Genomic DNA, 20,063 nt, shown 5'->3' on the forward strand with positions numbered 1-20,063 from the left:
TTTCATGTTTCCTGACTTCGTCTGTCAAGGATGGCCTCTCTTCTTGATCAAACTAGCTCTAGGTATATATTGTATTCGACTACACAATCAAAATGTAGAGTGCTGATGAATCACCAATGTTTTGATTCACAGCAGGCTTACAATGTGGACTGATTGTGTTGCGTTTTAATGGTGACCTGTTTCAACAATGTTAATGATATATTTGAGCTCTCAACCAATGCAGTACTAACAGGGCTATTCAATCATGTCCATCAAGACTGATGTACTGCTGTTTTTCTTAATTAATCAATGCCACTGATTTGCCATGAGTCAGCTCACCAGGTCTAAATCATTCCCTGATTAGAGGAGGGTAATGAAAACCAGCAGTGTTACAGCCCTCACACACAGGGGGATTTGGGTAGCCACTAATTCTACTGATGATAGACACTTTTTTGTTCTATACCAAACTGCCATAATACCTATATTTTTTAGAAGGAACCTGGGGTGTTTTGGGAGAAATGACAACTTAACCAAAAAAGGAGAACGTTTTTGTCCATTGCTCCAAAATGGCACATGTTCAATAGCCGCTCTCACTGAAACAAAGCAGGGCTCCAACTCCATTCTCTAAATAATGAGCCAAGGGAGGACTGTTGTGTGCCACAAATAGCAAAGAGTGAGCCCTGTGTTTTACCACAATGAGGGGTAGCATACCTCGACCCCCGACCGAGGAGGCATGTGTGCGCATTTAGGTCGCTCCGTGTACCTCGTGGAATTTCAAAGCAGTTACTTTACGAGAATGCTCCTAAACTATCCAGTTGAAAAGTATCTATGGTATAAACTCCACTTATTTTTTCCTTTACCCGGGGGAGTTTTAATTTTGGGAACCAGTAGCCCTGTGTGTGAGACTGTAATCCAGCCGTCCGCACCGAAAGGAAGTTAGGCGACTGTTTACTTTTTTCTCAGAGTAGCCTAACCCAAACCAGGTGAAGTCGCCCCCCTGCGCGCAGCCAGCGCTCGGATATAGTGGAACCCTCTTTGTAGTCTGTAGCCTAGTTCAGGGAGTGAAGTCTTGGTGAAGTTCTTCATTTTTCTAACTTCAGTTTGGCTCTATCTGTGTCTGAAGGGATGTTTTCATGCGTCCTGCCTTTGGTTGTGGATGGGAATGGCAGTTTTCTGACAGCGCGCAGTAGCAGAGTCTGATCTAGTCACTGTCATGAGGTTCCGCTATTCGATATTGTTTTTAATCATCTGAGGGGCACTCTTCCCCAAAGAAAGAGAGAGGGAAAACTTTTCCCTGCTCCCCCGGAGCTCCATAGTGTTCCAGGATGTGAAAGTTGGACTGTGGCTCACTTTGATTTAACTTCATTATCACGAATAACGGAATAACAACGTTTGGGAAAAGGTTTTGTTTGTTTGTGCCAGCTCACAAATCAACACAAGTGTGCCATAGCGACGGCTCTTGGACACCGTGTACCCCCTCTGAAATACCAACCAGGACATATTTGAAAGATAAAATGCGGCAACAATGTTTCAGGTCGCGGTGTATTCCTGAAGTGCGTGTTTCTGCAGATAGCTCAGCTGCTCTGTGTTCCTTCTAACCGCCGGGAGAGCGGCCAGAGTTGTGTGAGGTCTGAGTGGGACGCGGAGAAGAAGTAGGCTAAACATCTTCCCTCATGGTATTCCTTTATTCTTCTGCCAGCAAAGTTGGGAGTGAAGCTGGAATGTTCCTTCGGCGGCTCTGGACGCTCCGACGCAGGTATTGCTCCGGACCGTTATTGCTCCTAGGGGTCGCGGTGTGTCTTTTCTACCAGACCCTGATGGTGGCACGGAGTCGGTTCAAAGGCGGCCCACCTGCGGCTGATGAACGCAACAAGTCAAAGATGACTGGAGCGTTGGGGGTATTTGATGAACTTCTGCAGGACCCTGCCAGGCTTATTTCTACCCTGGAGGCTTTGGAGAGGGAAATATATGTAAGTGGGCTAATGATAGAAGTGCACTTAAATGCTGTCTATTGTCTCATTTTTGTCCTGTGCTTTAGGTAGCATACATGCACTTTTGGTGAACTTTGAATATTGGCGATTCAAGGATAAGCTTTGCTCCATCCCACAATGGGAAAAGCTTTTATCCAAGTCCATCTCACAATGACTATAAGCCCATTTCATCATCAACACATATGGGTATAGGCTTTCTTTATACAGTGCTGTGTTAGTTGCATGCAATGGTTGCATGGCTCTCTATGCAGCCTGTGTTTTGTCTTTGGGCTCAAAACACTGTCTGAGTTTCATGAACTTTAATGAGCAACAACTACCTGAGTTAGCTTCAAGCCTCACAACAACATTCGTGGATGCTGACTCCTTGGCATAGCCTATATAACTAACTGGTTGAACCTATTTTAATGTTGTTCCCAAGTAGCGGAAACTGTTTAAGAATAGTGAACCGTTTTTTTCTATGGCTGTTAGTGATGCGGTATTTAGATGAGCGAGCTAGGCGCTCGAGGCTCAACGCTTATTGGTCAGCTGACATGTGCTCTAGATGTACCCGGGTACGGATTTAGTTAAATCGCGCTCTTCTCTCCACACAGATGATTGACACCTGTATGGACCTTTTCAAAACAAGGTTGCATATCAATTTCCCGGTTATTTTAAGTGATTCCCTGTCCGAAAGTGTTCTCGGATATAGTCTAAAAGTTATGCCATTAATCAAATCGGATAAGCCATCCTTTGACCGCTCTCATGCGTCCATAAAATGACAGCTGACATAATCTGAGGTAAACCGAACCGATGTAAATGTATTTATTACCCAGCTGCCTCTCAAATGTGGCATATGCCTTGACCATTATAGCCTTGCTAGTATGGGCTTGCTTGTATGGGCTAGCTAGAGTGTGTGTGTGACAAAGAGACTAACAGTGTGCGTTTGTGCATATGCCGCGCGCGTATGTGTGTCATACGTGCATGTGGGTAACACAATAGCATGACAGACTGCTCTGTAATTGTGAGAGTATTGTCTGGTAATCCCACTGTTACTGTGTTTGCCTTTCAGTCTTTCAGGAACTGTGTGTTGTATTCTGACAAGAGTGACCACTGCCATAGATCACAGATAAACTGCTAGTACCTCAGGTCACTACACAGCTCTCTGGTTACCATCTACCGCTAACAACTGATTCTAGATCAGCTATACTTACCCACTTCTAACCTTTACCATTATGGGTTAAATTTGGAATGTGTTCCTGGAACAGTTGTTTTTATTAGGCCATACTTTTCCTTCTCTCAGGTTGTCTTGGCCCCATGGAGAGGAAGGGAGAGAATAAATAAACAAGGAGAGGGGAGGGGAGGGGGGGGAGAAGGTGGGATAGTGTTGAGAGAGATCTAGAGGGAGACAGAGAGGGAGAGGCAGTCTGTTGGCATTGTTGACTATGTGGTTGGACTTATTGTGAATCAGAAGGTTGAAGTCTGAGCCATTACATTGCTCTTATTTCTCTCCTCTCATGATCCTCGAAGGAGTCTGTCATAGTTGACATTGAGTGTGATTGGGTGGGTTTGCTTGTTGGCATGTCTAGAGCCATCGTTACAAAAGCCCTGCCACTGTAGTATTTATGACTGTTACCCTCTGTGGCATGTCATAATGACTAGCTTCACACTGTGTGTATGGGTGTTCAGTATTTGTATCTGTCTGGGGCGGGATGGTGATTGGAATTTCTGGAGAGTTGTTAGGGATGGGGCATTTTGGCAAGGGTGTGTGTGTGTTATAGGTTTGCAATGGGTGTGTGGGAGTGTGTGTCTATGTGCGTGTGTATGCAGTTAGCACCTGTGGATGGCTTTCCCAGGGTGCATGCGGGGCGAGTGCTCCAGCAGTAGGTCAGTAGGAAGTATTAGATCAGAGTTACGTAATGTGATCCTCCAGCTCTTTATTCCCTTTGAGTCTCTTCCAGACCCTGACAGCCCCATTCAGTCCCAGGGCAGGAGGCTGGACCAGGGATCAGAAAGCCATGGAACACAGTCTCTCTCACACACATGCACACATGTACATGCTGTGATTCAATAGCACAGGTACTCCATCAGAGCGGCATTCAAACTCGCTGCATGTGTGTGGAGCGTGTTTGATGGACACTAATTGGCTGAACGTGTGTATGGGAGGCAGTTCCAGCATTTGACCACTAGCACTAACTAGACTTTCTAAGCTCTGAGAAGGTCTCGGATAGGGTCAGGGAGTCAGTTACAGTGCAGGGATAGTAGGGTCAGGGAGTCAGTTAGGGTCCTGGGATGGATGTCTGCCCATGTGTGTACTCCAGTGGCAGTCAGTGCCGTTTAAGATAAGGGAGTACAATTTTGTATTTTCATGAGCATGGCCTTATTTCTATTACAGCATATTGGATGACTGTCATTCATATTCCATTCACCCAGTTCAATGTAACAGCAATGGGTTTAGGCTACTACATGATACTAACATTTTCCCTATACCCATCATGAGGTTGCTACAACCTAGCCTATGAATGAACGTTTACAAAGTAGGTGCACACAGGTCGAGAGAACATTTTGAGGTGACACATGGCCAGACAGTGACACATTCAATAGCGCCTTGCACACTCTTGCCTGCATTTAGCTGATATAGGATGTAATCATTAGTCCAACAGTTGCAAACAAGTTTCTATTGGACAAATTCAGGTATGTTTATCCCCGTTTTGTTTCATTTGCTTCCGTTTAAGAAACATTTTAACAGAATTGGCGGAATGAATACACCCCTGATCACGCATAAACACAGTTCACTTTCATAGCAGCCACGTTGTATTCCTTACTCTACTCTATGCACTCTCCTCCTCTCACCTTGTCCCTTTGCTTGTGGACTTCAATGCACAACACATCAGCTGTATGTGACCAGGCAAAAAAACCTTTCCAAGCCAAACCATATCATAAAATAGTGTCACGAACCGGCTCAAGTTCGTAACAAAAGGGAGACACGTGGAGACAAGGAATACCCAAAATATATATTTATTAGCTAAAGTAAACTAAATCAAATAACGATGGGGTGTGTAATCAGTAATCAGTAGTGTAAGTGAGTGTGTGCTTGCATAAATGTAATATGAAAAAGTGTTGAGAGGTGCCAAAGCAAACAACCAAAAAGGCCACAAAAATATCACAACCAAAGTCAAAATATCTGCCTGGAGAGAGTCTCCCCAATGAATGTGGAAGAGGTCCATTTATGCTGGGACACACCCGGCCCAGGTGTTTCCCATGTAGCTGACGACCCTCCCAACTCCGCCCACCGGCATCCTAATAAGGAAACAAGAGCAAAGAGAGAATACGGCAGACAGAGTGGGAGGGTCGTCACACCCCCCATAAGACCGGGGACCAACAAGGACCCCCGGACCAACGTACCAGCCCCCTGCGTCCCAAACCGACAATTTGTACATGTTCACCCCTCCACTTGCCCCACCCATCATCCTCCTCTCCAGACCTCAGCAACCTTTACACAGGAAGCAACCTTTAAGAGGAAAGAAAAACACAAGCCTAGGAGGGGACAAACAGGAAAGATAGAACATGACTTAATCAAACACTGGTCGGTCACATCAATATTCATGAACAGGGCGCACGAGAGAGCGCATCAGCAATCACGTTATCAGTCCCCCGGATGTGCCGCACATCTAGATGGAAGGATTGTAAAAATAAACACCATCTCATTATCCTCTGATTAGGACACCTCATGGACCTCAAAAATGTGAGAGGGTTATGGTCGGTGTAGACCACAATAGGTACTACACCCGACCCAACATACACTTCAAAGTGTTGTAGCGCCCATATAAGTGCTAAAGCTTCTTTTTCAATGACCGAATAGTTCAACTGATAATGGTTAAACTTTTTGGAAAAGAAACTAACAGGCCTCTGAACCCCAGCCACATCTGCTTGCAGTAACACTGCACCCGCCCCCACATGACTAGCATCCACCTACAAGGTAAATGACAAATCCACACGAGGAGCAGCCAGTACCGGAGTTGAAGTAAGCAACCTCTTTGCATCTTCGAAAGCCTGTTGACAATGAGAAGACCATACGTACACAGCCTTAGCTTTCAGCAAATCTGTCAAGGGAGCGACCACAGTAGAGAAGTTCCTACAAAAACCACGATAATACCCAATCATTCCCAAGAAACGCATCAGTTCCTTTTTAGTAGTTGGTAGTGGAAAAGCATCAATAGCTACCACTTTAGCCCGAACAGGACGCACTTCACCCTGCCCAACCACCTTTCCAAGGTATGTAACAGTCGCCTGAGCAAACTCACATTTAGCCAAATTTATCGTGAGACGACCCGCAGCCAGACGTTCGAACAAGGCTTGAATACGGGACATATGTTCCTCCCAAGTATCTGCATATATCACTACATCGTCCAGATAAACAGCGCACCCGGCCAGACCAGAGACAACCCTGTTCATAAGTCGCTGAAAAGTTGCAGGCGCATTACGCAGCCCGAAACTCATAACCGAATACGAGTACAGACCAAAAGGTGTAATAAAGGCAGAGATTTCACGTGCCCTACTCGTCAGTGGCACCTGCCAATAGCCCTTTAACAGGTCAAATTTGCTCACAAACTTAGCTGCGCCGACTTGATCAACGCAGTCCTCCATCCGAGGAAGAGGAAATGAATCCGGCTTAGTGACATCGTTTACCTTACGGTAGTCCGTACAAAATCTGTTTGTTCCATCCGATTTACTGACCAAGATACAGGGAGAAGCCCAACTGGAGAAAGAAGGCTCTGCTAATTTACTCTCCAGCATGTACCTGACCTCAGCATCCAGACAACGCAGTTTCTCTGAAGAAACTCTATAGAACCGTTGACGAATGGGGTCAGCATCTCCAATGTCAATATCATGTTCTATTAAGTTTGTACGTGTTGGTGTATCAGAAAACAACCCTGGAAATCTCCGAATCAGACCAACCATCTCTTTCCGCCCATCAACAGGTAGATGAGTAAGAAGGCTATCTAAAATCTCCAGTGTCTCTGAATTCTTCAATCTACCCTGCAGTATGCAATCGTCGGGACCAGAAACATCTTCCTGCTCCTGCACAGACCTAGCATGACCAGACTCCAGGGAATAAACAGTATCAGCCAAAAGAACAGCCTTACCGTCCTCTGTAGACTCCCCCTGTTCAGTCTCAGAGGAACGTGCATAATAGGGTTTTAACAAATTTATATGGCACAGTTGGTGTGCTTTCCTCCGTTCTGGAGTGGCAACTAGATAATTTTGCTCAGTGTACTGGCGCACCACTGTATATGGACCTTGAAACTTGGCTTGAAAAGGAGAACCAACAATTGGCAGCAGAGCCAGAACCTGATCACCTGGACTAAAGTGACGAGGCTCAGCTCGCCGATCATATATGCTCTTCATCCTGTCCTGTGAAGATGATAGCTTCTCTTTAGCCATTTCACCAGCGGCATACAAGCGTCGCCGAAAATCACACACATATGATAACAGGGACTGAGGAGGCTCGGGAGACTTCCAGTCATCCTGGAGAACAGATAAAAGCCCACGCACCCTATGTCCAAACACTAGGTCATTTGGGCTAAAACCTGTACTCTCCTGTGAAACCTCCCTAGCAGCTAACAGTAACCAAGGCAACCCCTCCTCCCAATCATTATCCATCTCAGTACAATAAGCTCTCAACAAAGACTTAAGCGTTTGATGGAAACGTTCCAGTGCTCCTTGACTTTGGGCATGATAAGCACTAGACAAGTTGTGTTTAATATGGAGTTGTTGGAGAACCTGTCCAAAGAGATTAGAGGTGAAATTAGATCCTTGATCACTTTGAATGACCTTAGGGATTCCAAACAGTGAGAAAAACTGAGTCAAAGCTTTTAACACAGACTTAGTCGTGATAGACCGGAGAGGATAGGCAGCAGGAAACCTAGTGGTCTGACACATCACAGTCAACAAATAATTACTACCCTTTCTGGAACGAGGCAGAGGACCAACACAGTCAATAATCAGATACTCAAAAGGTTTACTGAGTACAGGAATAGGGAACAGTGGTACCGGCTTAATAGCTTGATTAGGTTTCCCAGTTAATTGACAGGTGTGACAAGTTTTGATGAAATCAGAAACATCCCTCTTTAATCTTGGCCAAAAAAAATGTCGTAATATGCGATTGTAGGTTTTTCTCACACCCATATGTCCAGCAACGTCGTTGTGAGAAGTTGTCAGCACCAACTCACGAAGCTTAACTGGTACCACAACCTGACTAATCGCCTCCCCCAGAAAACAACTACCATGAGACATCCACTTTCTCATCAGGACCTCCTCTTGGAGAAAATAGCCCTGTGCGACATCTCCCAACTGTTCCACAGGCACAATTTGGTCCCGCAACTCTTCTAATGTAGGGTCAGTCCGTTGCGCCTCGATTAAATCGGAGCGGGATACAGATAACGGGATAACAGGGAAAACAGTAACAGACTTCTTTATGGTATTCTCGTTAGCCAGCTCCGTGACCAGGTCGTCATGGATCATAGAACGCGTCACTGCACACGCAGAAAACACCTCTGGGAAATTCTGCGCACTCTCATCAGAAATCCCTACAATTGACGGCTTAGCGGAAACCACTAAAGATGGAGACACGATAGGCCACACACGCTCCCCAGCCAAGTTATTTCCAAGGATCACGTCAATACCCTCAATAGGCAATGAAGGACGCACCCCCACAACAACCTCACCTTTCACCAGTCCACAATCCAACATCAGTTTATGCAATGGAACTGACAGAGTGTTCAACCCTATTCCCCTAATTAGAACACTATTCCCCGAATCAGTCTCCGCAGAGAAGGGTAACACAGATTCCAACACAAATGATTCAGAAGCACCTGTGTCTCTTAGGATCTTTACTGGCACTAGGTTCTTACTTCCTACCATAGACACAAAACCCTCCGTAACGAAAGGTAAATAGTCGGGATCAATATAACCCTTCACCTGGCTCTGGGCATGAGACAATGCGTCAGGAGTGAACTGATGTGGAACAGGCGCGGCTAACGCTGCAGGCCTCGATTTACCATAAGCACCTGTACTGAAGTTACCCCTAGACCTAAGAATCGGACATTCATTTTTCCAATGACCTAATTCTTGACAGTAGTGACACTCTTGACCAACGTCAGTTTTACCACGGGTATCATGCTCAACCCTAGTTGAATGAAACTCTGCCCGGGAACCGAAGTATCTCGGCGAGCGAGGCCCAAATCTCTGCGAACGCCCCCACTCACTCCGAATACGGGGTTCTGCAAAAACATTTTTGAGAGTCAACACATATTCATCTGCCAAAACCGCAGCTTCAGCAACAGTCTTTATTTTTCGTTCGTTAATGTCATGTCGCTATACGATCAGGGATTGTGTCCTTAAATTGTTCTAACATAATCAGATCACACAGCCCTTGGAAAGTCATAACTGCAGAGGCAGAACACCAGCGATTGAACTGTGAAGATAATATTCGCGCAAACTCAACATGAGTCTGCTGATCATCCCTTTTTAAAGTTCTAAATCGTTGGCGGTAAGCCTCAGGGACCAATTCATAACTCTGTAACACAGCCGTTTTAACCTTCTCATAACTAACACTGTCTGCTACACTAAGAGCTGAATATGCTTCTTGCGCTTTACCAGTCAGCACACACTGCAACATCAAAGTGCGATCAGAATCAGGCCAACTCCTAGCGTCAGCAACACGCTCAAACAACGAAAAAGAATGTCTCCGGGTCCTTTTCATTAAACTGGGGCAACAACCGTAAATTCCCAACAATATCAAATGTGTCTGGATTACGACCAAAAGAGGAACGACCCCCTAGGTAACTCTGGGTCACCTTCCCAGAGCAAACTCTCCCCTGAGAGCTTTCCTTCCCTAACCAACTCTAGTCGCTCTTGTTGCAGCTTGATTTTAGCACGCTCTATATCCTGTTTAAATTCCAATTCCCTTTCATATTTTACACGATCATGCTCCATTTTAGCTTGTTCATACTCCATTTTAGCTCTTTGTCCATGCTCTAGCTGTAACAGAAGCAGTTCTTTCTGCTGTTCAAAAATAAGACTACTATGACTAACCGATGGAGCGGTCATTGTAACATATCGGGGAGACAACGTGTCCTCAGCAGAGGCTGCCCCAGTGGTAACATCCAGAATACCACTCTCCATCAAATTGGCCTTCAATATTAACCTAATAGAATTTTAGGCGTTTATCACTAATTTCAACCTTGTAGTGTTCAGCAACCTTCAACAGCTGTTCTTTAGTACATAATTCTAACAGTTCTTCTGATGGAAAGCGAATGAACTCATCTACATTAGACGCCATAATCAGGAAAAAAAATATATATATAGATCATAATAATCTTGCTCAACCCTCTGCTGAGCACACCAGACACAAGAGAAATGACAATCACACCGAGCACCACAGAAGAGAGCTGGGATATGGAGCTTCCCCAAAACCTACAATAACTCAACCCTAGTCTTCGTGCAGATTCGCGGTGGGTAATTACGCACTGTAGCCCGCTGGCAAGGAATTAAACCCCCCAGCACGCTGGTAGATTTCCCCAAGCCACGGATGTGCCCCCGAGACAACTGCTCAGTCCACTGACACCACACAAAAATAACAAACATTTAACCATGCCCAACATATCCCAAAACAAAACAAGTCACTAAGCCTATCAGGGGAACAAGCTATAGCTCCGGGTAGCAAATGTCACTACCCTACCCAATCTCCCACTGAGGTACACAGCCGATTGTACTCACCTCCTCAGACCGATGTCCCAACAGCGAGTAGAGCAAGAGTTTCCAGGCTGGGCAGGGACCAGAGAGAGAGAGAGGCCAAAAAGGCCACAAAAATATCACAACCAAAGTCAAAATAACCAAAAAGGCCACAAAAATATCACAACCAAAGTCAAAATATCTGCCTGGAGAGAGTCTCCCCAATGAATGTGGAAGAGGTCCATTTATGCTGGGACACACCCGGCCCAGGTGTTTCCCATGTAGCTGACGACCCTCCCAACTCCGCCCACCAGCATCCTAATAAGGAAACAAGAGCAAAGAGAGAATACGGCAGACAGAGTGGGAGGGTCGTCACAATAGCCACTTTAACATAAGTTATGTAGCTTAAGAAACAAGGTTCATGAAATCAATAATTTGCTAGTACAAATGACATTCGTATTCTGACAATCTTTGAAACTCACTTAGATAATACCTTTGATACAGTGATAGCAATACATGGTTATAACATCTACAGAAAATACTGAAATACCAAAGGTGGAGGTGTTGCCGTTTATATTCAGAACTACATTCCTGTAAAGCTTAGAGAGGATCTCATGTTAAATACTGTTTAAGTAATATGGCTTCAGATTAATCTGCCTCAGCTAAAGCCCATTCTGGTGGAAAGCTGCTATAGACCACAAAGTGCTAACAGTCAGTATCTGGATAACATGTGAAATGCTTGATAATGTATGTGATATCAACAGAGAGGTATATTTACTGGGTGATTTAAATATTGACTGGCTTTAATCAGGCTGCCCACTCAAGAGAAAGCTTCAAACTGCAACTATTGCCTGCATCCTGGTTCAGGTTATCAGTCAACCTACCAGGGTAGTTACAAACAGCACATGAATGAAATCATCAACATGTATTGATCACATCTTTACTAATGCTATGAAACAAAGATAAATGACAAAGAATTATAGTAAAAACTTTGGAGCACCTTAAATGAAATTTTGGGGCAAAAAGGCAAACTCAGCACCATCATTCATTGAACCAGATGGCTCATTCATCACAAAACCCACTGATATTGCCAACTACTTTAATTAATTATTTTTTAATTGACAAGATTAGCAAACTTAGGCATGACATGCCAGCAACAAACACTGACACTACACATCCAAGTATATCTGACCAAATTATGAAAGACAAGCATTGTAATTTTGAGCTCCGTAAAGTGAGTGTGGAAGAGGTGAAAAAAAGTAGTGTTGTCTATCAACAATGACAAGCCACCGGGGTCTGACAACTTAGATGGAAAATTACTGAGGATAATAGCAGACGACTCCTATTTGCCATATCTTCAATTTAAGCCTACTAGAAAGTGTGTGCCCTCAGGCCTGGAGAGAAGCAAAAGTCATTCCGTGACCTAGGAATAGCGCAGCACAAATGACTGATGATTGGCTGAGAGAAATTGATGATAAAACGTTTGTCGGGGCTGTTTTGTTAGACTTCAGTGCGGCTTTTGACATTATCGATCATAGTCTGCTACTGAAAAATGTATGCGTTATGGCTTTACACCCCCTGCTATATTGTAGATGAAGAGTTACCTGTCTAATGAACACAGAGGGTGTTCTTTAATGGAAGCCTCTCCAACATAATCCTGGAAGAATTAGGAATTCCCCAGGGCAGCTGTCTAGGCCCCTTACTTTTTTCAATCTTTACTAACGACATGCCACTGGCTTTGAGTAAAGCCAGTGTGTCTATGTATGCAGATGACTCAACACTATACACGTCAGCTACTACAGCAACTGAAATGACTGCAAAACTTAACAAAGAGCTGCAGTTAGTTTCAGAATGGGTGGCAAGGAATACATTCGTCCTAAATATTTCAAAAACTAAAACGATTGTATTTGGGACAAATTAGTCACTAAACACTGAACCTCAACTAAATCTTGTAATGAATAATGTGGAAATTGAGCAAGTTGAGGTGACTAAACTGCTTGGAGTAACCCTGGATTGTAAACTGTCATGGTCAAAACAAATTGATACAACAGTAGCGAAAATGAGAAGTCTGTCCATAATAAAGCGCTTCTTTGCACTATCAACAAGGCAGGTCCTACAGGCCCTAGTTTTGTCGCACCTGGACTACTGTTCAGTCGTATGGTCAAGTGGCACAAAGAGGGACTTAGGAAAATTGCAATTGGCTCAGAACAGGGCAGCACGGCTGGCCCTTGGATGTACACAGAGAGCTAACATTAATAATATGCATGTCAATCTCTCCTGGCTCAAAGTGGAGGAGAGATTGACTTCATCACTACTTGTATTTGTGAGTGGTATTGACATGTTGAATGCACCAAGCTGTCTGTTTGAACTACTGGCACACAGTTCGGACACCCATGCATACCCCACAAGACATGCCACCAGAGGTCTCTTCACAATCCCCATGTCCAGAACAGACTATGGGAGGCACACAGTTCTACATAGAGCCATGACTACATGGAACTCTATTCCACATCAAGTAACTCATGCAAGTGGGAAAATTAGATTAAAAAAACAGATAAAAATACATCTTATGGAACAGCGGGGACTGTGAAGAGACACATGCATACACACACATGATAACATACGCACTATACACACACGTACACATGGATTTTGTGTTGTAGATATGTGGTAGTAGAGTAGTGGCCTGAGGGCACACACTTGATGTGTTGTGAAATCTGTTGTGAATGTATTGTAATGTTTTTAAAATGGTATAACTGCCTTAATTTTGCTAGACCCCAGGAAGAGTAGCTGCTGCCTTGTACAAATACAATTAACCGCTACACACAGCCTACATTGTTTTTCACCATATTAGCTAAAGTAACATCATAGTCAACATAGCTAATAGAACTAACGCGTTAGTAAACCCACTACAATCATGCAGGACTGTTACAGTGTACAGTCAGTAAGCAGTTTAGCACTTACACCAGCAGGCCCTGGTGGCAATAAATTAGTAAAACCAAAAGCTTACCTTGACTTGGAAGTGTGTTGGATAGTCATAGCCAGCAAGCTAACATAGCATCCCTCTGTTTGAGCAGGGTGTTTGAGTAGGCTAAACTAACTAGCTGCATTTGCTAGGTAAGTAAGGGAAACTGAAAAATGACAATCTCTCTCTATTTCTCTCTTGCTTCTCCTTCATTTTAGAATAAATTAATTTGTTACAAACTGTTCAACTATTGTCTTTCTCTCTCTTTGAGTCAACTACTCACCACATTTTATGCACTGCAGTGCTAGCTAGCTGTAGCTTATGCTTTCAGTACTATATTCATTCTCTGATCCTTTGATTGGGTGGACAACATGTCAATTCATGCTGCAAGAGCTTTGATAGGATGTAGGACATCCTCCGGAAGTTGTCATAATTACTTTGTAAGTCAATGGAAGGGGGTGAGAACCATGAGCCTCCTAGGTTTTGTATTGAAGTCAATGTACCCAGAGGAGCACAGAAGCTAGCTGTCCTCTGGCTACACCATGGTGCTACCCTACAGAGTGCTGTTGAGGCTACTCTAGACCTTCATTGCAAAATAGTGTGTTTTAATAAATTATTTGGTGACACGTGATTATATTTATTATAGTTTTATCTAAAAAGCATAACTTTTTTTATGTTTTACAATTATATCTTTATGAAATTCACTGAGGAGGATGGTCCTCCCCTTCCTCCTCTGATGAGCATCCACTGGTGTACTCTAAATGCTGGGTCCCAATACTGTTAGTCCTCTACTTGGTACCTTTTCTTATTTTTTGTTTCGTAATTTTACCCCCCTTTTTCTCCCCAAGTTCGTGATATGACGATCTTGTCTCATCGCTGCAACTCCCCAACGGGCTCGGGAGAGGCGAAAGTCAAGTCATTCGTCCTCCAAAGCATGACCCGCCAAACCGCGCTTCTTAACACCCGCCCGCTTAACCCGGAAGCCAGCCGCACCAATGTGTCGGAGGAAACACCGTTCATCTGATGTCTGAAGTCAGCCTGCAGGCGCCCGGCCCGCCACAAGGAGTCGCTAGAGCATGATGAGCCATGTAAAGCCCCCTCGGCCAAACCCTCCGCTAATCTGGACGACGCTGGGCCAATTGTGCGCCACCCTATGGGACTCCCGGTCACGGCCAGTTGTGACTCCGCAACAATGCGATGCAGTGCCTTAAACCACTGTGCCACTCGGGAGGCCCGGTACCTTTTCTAAATGATCACTAATCTCAATTGAATGGACTGCTAGCAGCAATAGAAGTGGTAGCATATGAAGGGAACTCTTCAGTTGATGATACTGATAGAAGGCTAGGAGACACCTGCACTATATTACTGTACTGAGGAAGGACGGAATCACCTGCACCATATTACTGTACTGAGGAAGGATGGAATCACCTGCACCATATTACTGTACTGAGGAAGGATGGAATCACCTGCACCATATTACTGTACTGAGGAAGGATGGAATCACCTGCACCATATTACTGTACTGGGGAAGGATGGAATCACCTGCACCATATTACTGTACTGAGGAAGGATGGAATCACCTGCACCATATTACTGTACTGAGGAAGGATGGAGACAAATGCTGGAAGTCTGGAGATTATTTTAGACAGAGCCCCCGGACAGATGGCAGCTCGCCCCGCCTGACTGATGTGTGTGTTACTTTACAGTATGGGAGGGCAGTTTTAAGAGCATGTACAGTATGTTCCCAATGTGTACCCATAGTTCTTGTCCGTGGTCTGTATTGTAAATGTCTGATCCCTGCATGTTTCACTACTCTATGGAGTGGATGTTTAGTAGCCGGCTAATATGTAGGTCTATGTTTATATTTGATATGGGTTAATGCCTTGTCGGGTAGGTATTTCAACTGTGAGTATAGCATAGGAGGTATTGTTTGTAAGGTTATGTGGTTATAAGGAAGTATGCTCAAGTTGCCTCTGGATACATATTTCAAATGGGTACATTGATTCATTATGCATGTAGCTTTCTGTTATATTTAAAAATAACTACATATGTTGTGTTTGTTAGTCTGTTTCTCTGTCTGTCTCTGTGTGCATGGCTGAGCTGGGAGTATTTATAACGCTGGGCCTCTCAGACATACTGAACTCTACCCATGGAGCCAGTGGTAAGACTAAGCCACATCCTGTCACTGAGCGAGAAGGTTAGGGATGGAAGGAGAGAGTGGGAAAGAGAGCCAGAAAGACGGGGCGATGAAGGGCTCAGATGGATATTTTGATAGAGGGTCAGAGGGAGTGGAGGAAGAAGAGAGTGAGGGATGAGAAATGGAGGCAGGGAGAGAATGACTGAGAATAAAAGAGAGCAGTAGAGAACAGAAGAAAAGTCTCCTTGGCAGATCCTTCACCAGTAACCATGCAGAGATGCAGCATGGTAGGGCATGACCAAACGGGCCCTCCAGTCCCAGATGAATACTAACGCAGAGACTGGGCCAGAATCAGGGCTTATAGAGCCAGCCTCTGCCTCTCCAAACTCCCCTGCAGTCTCATACAAACAGGCCTTTCTCCTTTTGGCTCGCCCTCCTGTCCCCTAATTTCCCATCTCTCCCCCTCTCTCCTCCCTCTCCCCAGACAGCTAAACTTTCACACATTCATTTTCCTTCTAAACAAGTGCAAGGCCCATTAACCCTCTGCATTCCTCCGTCTCTCCATGGATGGAGGGAAACATGGCCATTATAGCGCACAGTTAACAGACCCACCTTAGAGGGCTGACTGACACACTGGATGTGGAATGTGAAGTGAACCCAGGGGAGATTTATGTGGGTTGACTTTTACATTTACATTTACGTCATTTAGCAGACACTCTTATCCAGAGCGACTTACAGTTAGTGCATACATTATTCAATGTTTTAATTTTTTAATTTATTTATTTTTGTTTTTCATACTGGCCCCCCATGGGAATCGAACCCACAACCCTGGCGTTGCAAATGCCATGCTCTACCAACTGAGCTACCTCCCTGCCGGCCATTCCCTCCCCTACCCTGGACGACGCTGGGCCAATTGTGCGCCGCCCCATTGGTCTCCCGGTTGCGGCCGGCTACAGCAGAGCCTTAGACCACTGCGCCACTCGGGAGGTTGTATGGAAACATTTTGATTTGTATGGGCTGCTGAGCTCATGTGAGTCACTCATAAATATTGTAGTACTCTGTCTATTGAAAGCTGTCTTTCCTCATAATTTACTAACATTGTCAGTGTAGTTACTATTGTAGTGGAAGGTTGGGGTTAAAATGATACATCTGTGTCTTGTTTTGCTTGAAAATGCGGTGTTGTAGAAACTGCAGAGAACTGTGTCTGGAAACCAACCCAGAGCAGAGCACCACCCAGTTCACATGTGACCTTCCAAAAACACTGCTGTGACATCACATCACTCTAATGTTGCGTTCATATTTCAGCAGTGGTGACAGAGAATGTGGGGCATAACCTGGCTGTACATCATATTCAAGCCAATAAACTGTATTTAGTAATCAATTTGGGGGAGGATGTGGATGATGTTGAAGTCTTGTGGTTTGTGGTCAAGTTTAGTGTCACAATTGATTAGGTAGCGTGTTCACATACGATATGAATGTGTATGATCTGGACAGGAGCGAGGGTTTAGGTTGAAGATGTTCACCATAACCATATGTCTGCTAGCATCAGAGCGGTTGCCAGGGGCATAGCAGCGGGGGCCAACATTTTTTATTCCGATATTTCAGAGGGTGCTACAGCACCCTCAGCACCCCTACTTCCTGCGGCTAAGGCCAGGGGGTTGCCATGGGGTGGCAGGTCCAGAGAGCGTGACCTGTTGGGAAGGATCATAGGTCAGGTCCAGTCAGCCAGGACTGTTAAAGATAGCAGGTCTATTAATATATGACTCAATGTGGGATACTGGGATTCAATATCAGCAGAACACATACCAGCTACTGTACACTCAATCCTACTGCCCCTCTGACAGCTAGAGGGGCTCAACTGTCTGTCACAGGGTCGTCATGGGGATGAGGGGTGGGGTCAGGTTTTTTTCTCCTTGGTGATGTCAGCACTGGCAGATTAGGTCATTTTAGAAAACATGGAGAACTCTTAATTTTAAGTGCTGCTTGTAAACTCATTATAACCCATTAGTAAATAGTTTGTTAACCATTGTTAAACTAAACTGTTAATACAACATCAATCGGCTGTATTCACAACACTATTTCAGTACGTGCAAAGAAGCATTATGCAGTATTGATACAAACTTCTTTGCTCATCAAATCAGTTATCAAATGAAAAAGTGGAAGCAATTTCCTAGGTAAACCTGAGCTCGCGGCTGTGTGCTGTGTATAACAAAACAGTATAATCAATACAAACATCATTTCCCCAGCAGTGGTTCTCCCTCACTCTGCCAAATAAACTGTTTATGCGTGTGTTTAATATGTGTCCCTCTCGGCTGCAGATTATATTGAAGGTGCACTGCTCAGAGTATTGCCTCTGTTGCATAAACACCTTGATTCGATTCCCTGCTTATTAAAGTCATCTTATTCTAATATTTCACTCTGTGTTATGGGGCCAACTGTAAACTCTCTCCTTCCTTGCTGGAGGAAGAAGAGAGGAGGAGGAAGGGGTGATGGAGTGTATTTGTTATTACTCAGGGAGAAAGGGAGCGAGGGAGAGAAAGGAAAAATTAAAAAGGAAAAGAAAGAGGCCAAGGCTCCCAATTTGGGCAATCTCCTAATGAAATAATCATGTTTGTGTCTGAACTGGGCCATAGCGGATTGGCAGGCAGGATGAGCACTGTGGAGTAATTGCATGTTTGAGATTAGTATCTGGGGGAAGAGAGGATGGAGGGGGGAGCTTGTGTATTGGAGGGTGGAGAGAAGAGGGGGCTGTGGGTGTGTGTGTGTATTGGGGAAGGAAAGGATTCTGTGGAGCTGGTTGGAGGGGGATGGGAGGGGAGAGAGAGAGAGACTGGTTGTAGTTATGGGGGTCTTGTGACGTTCCCTCTGTGGCCTGCAGCTCCCAGATGGAAACGTTTACGGGCCACGCCACCACAGGCCTCGGGAGAACAAGAGGAACGAAAGAGAGACAATAGAGAGACTGGAGAGGAATGAGAGAGAGAGAGAGAGAGAGAGACGGAGGGGCGAACAGTTCTGAAAGAAAAGTCCCTCTACTTCATAAATTATATAGTGAAAACTGCCCTCCCTCTCCTTACCAAATGGAGATGCACTTTTTCTCCCTCTCTCCTCTCTCCATCTCCCCTCCCCTCCCCTCCCAACCTTCACCTCTGCCCCAGCCATGACAGTTTGATCCTGCTGCTATCCTTATCCAGTTTATCCAGCTAGAGTTGTGTAAACAGAGCGAGCTGAGCAGCTACAGAGCTTTCATGCGTCTCTGTCAGCCTAACCTATCACAACTGGTTTCTCTCTCTCTCTCGCTTGCTCGCTAAGGGTTTGAGCTTGTTTGGCTCAGGCTCTACTCCCTAGTATTCTAGGGCTGTTCTGTTCACTGTTTTGATGCCCTTTTCAATTGTTTAAGTGCCGGTAATACAAATACGATTGAAATGAGAAAAAGTTCCATATGAACTGCCAGGAAATGATCACTCTTGGCATCATGGACTCTCTGTATGGTCTTTGTTTGTATTGGATATAAATATACAGCAATGCTGTTGGTGGTTGGAGTGACCTCTGTATGTGTTGATATTGAACATCCATCTTTCCCCCCTCTTCCTCAGGTCAAGGGGTCCAATCAGAACCGGGCTAGGCGGGTCACGCGGGCTGTGGTGCTGACGGGTCAGCACGTAGCCGCGGATACGGAGGTCCAGCTGTTCCAGCGGATCCTGGAGCAGCGAGGCTACGAGGTCAGCCTGTCCCGATACGCCGAGACCAACATCGCCCTGAGACACGACAACGGTGAGATGGAGGGAGGAGGAGGAAGGGATGGAGTGAAGGATAGAGAGATGGAGGGTGAAGGGAAAGGTTTTTCAACAGCATCGGCTAGCACTGAGAAAAGACAGCAGTGAGCGAGAGTGCAGGGAGTTAAGGTGGAAGAAAGGAGGGAGGGGAGGGAGGAAAGTGGGGGAGAAGGATAAAGAGAGATGGAGGATGGAGAGATTAGGGTAAGATAAAGAGAGGTGAGCAGGTTCTACAGTTAAGACGGAAGGAGTGGGGAAGGCAGGAAGGGTGGAGAGAAGCAGAGCGGGAGGGAGGGAGGGATCGTGGAGAGGGAGGAGGCAAGGAATGGCTGGAAAGGGTCCCAGAGAGGTAGAAGCTGATAGATAAATAGATAAATAACATAAGTATACTATACGGTACAGTCTTTACCTGCACACATACACAAACAATCCATTCACTAGCTATTTGTCCCCAGGCAAGTGACTTGCGCGCACACACACACATACGCACACACATGGCCGTATTC

At 45.1% G+C, this 20,063-nt stretch overlaps 1 protein-coding gene across 1 annotated transcript in view; it reads left to right on the forward strand.

Annotated features, from left to right (window-relative positions):
* Nucleotides 1-781: 781 nt before the first annotated feature.
* LOC121575721 (cadherin-like and PC-esterase domain-containing protein 1) overlaps nt 782-20,063 on the forward strand; it is an 82,536-nt gene continuing 63,254 nt past the window's right edge. Inside the window, exons 1-2 of the mRNA XM_041889016.2 lie at nt 782-1,949; nt 19,378-19,555. Coding sequence (XP_041744950.2) covers nt 1,653-1,949; nt 19,378-19,555 — 475 coding nt within the window. The 5' untranslated portion in view covers nt 782-1,652. The remainder of the gene's footprint in view (nt 1,950-19,377; nt 19,556-20,063) is intronic.

Source organism: Coregonus clupeaformis, unplaced genomic scaffold (genome assembly GCF_020615455.1).
Source record: "Coregonus clupeaformis isolate EN_2021a unplaced genomic scaffold, ASM2061545v1 scaf0009, whole genome shotgun sequence".
NCBI classification, from domain to species: Eukaryota; Metazoa; Chordata; class Actinopteri; order Salmoniformes; family Salmonidae; genus Coregonus; species Coregonus clupeaformis.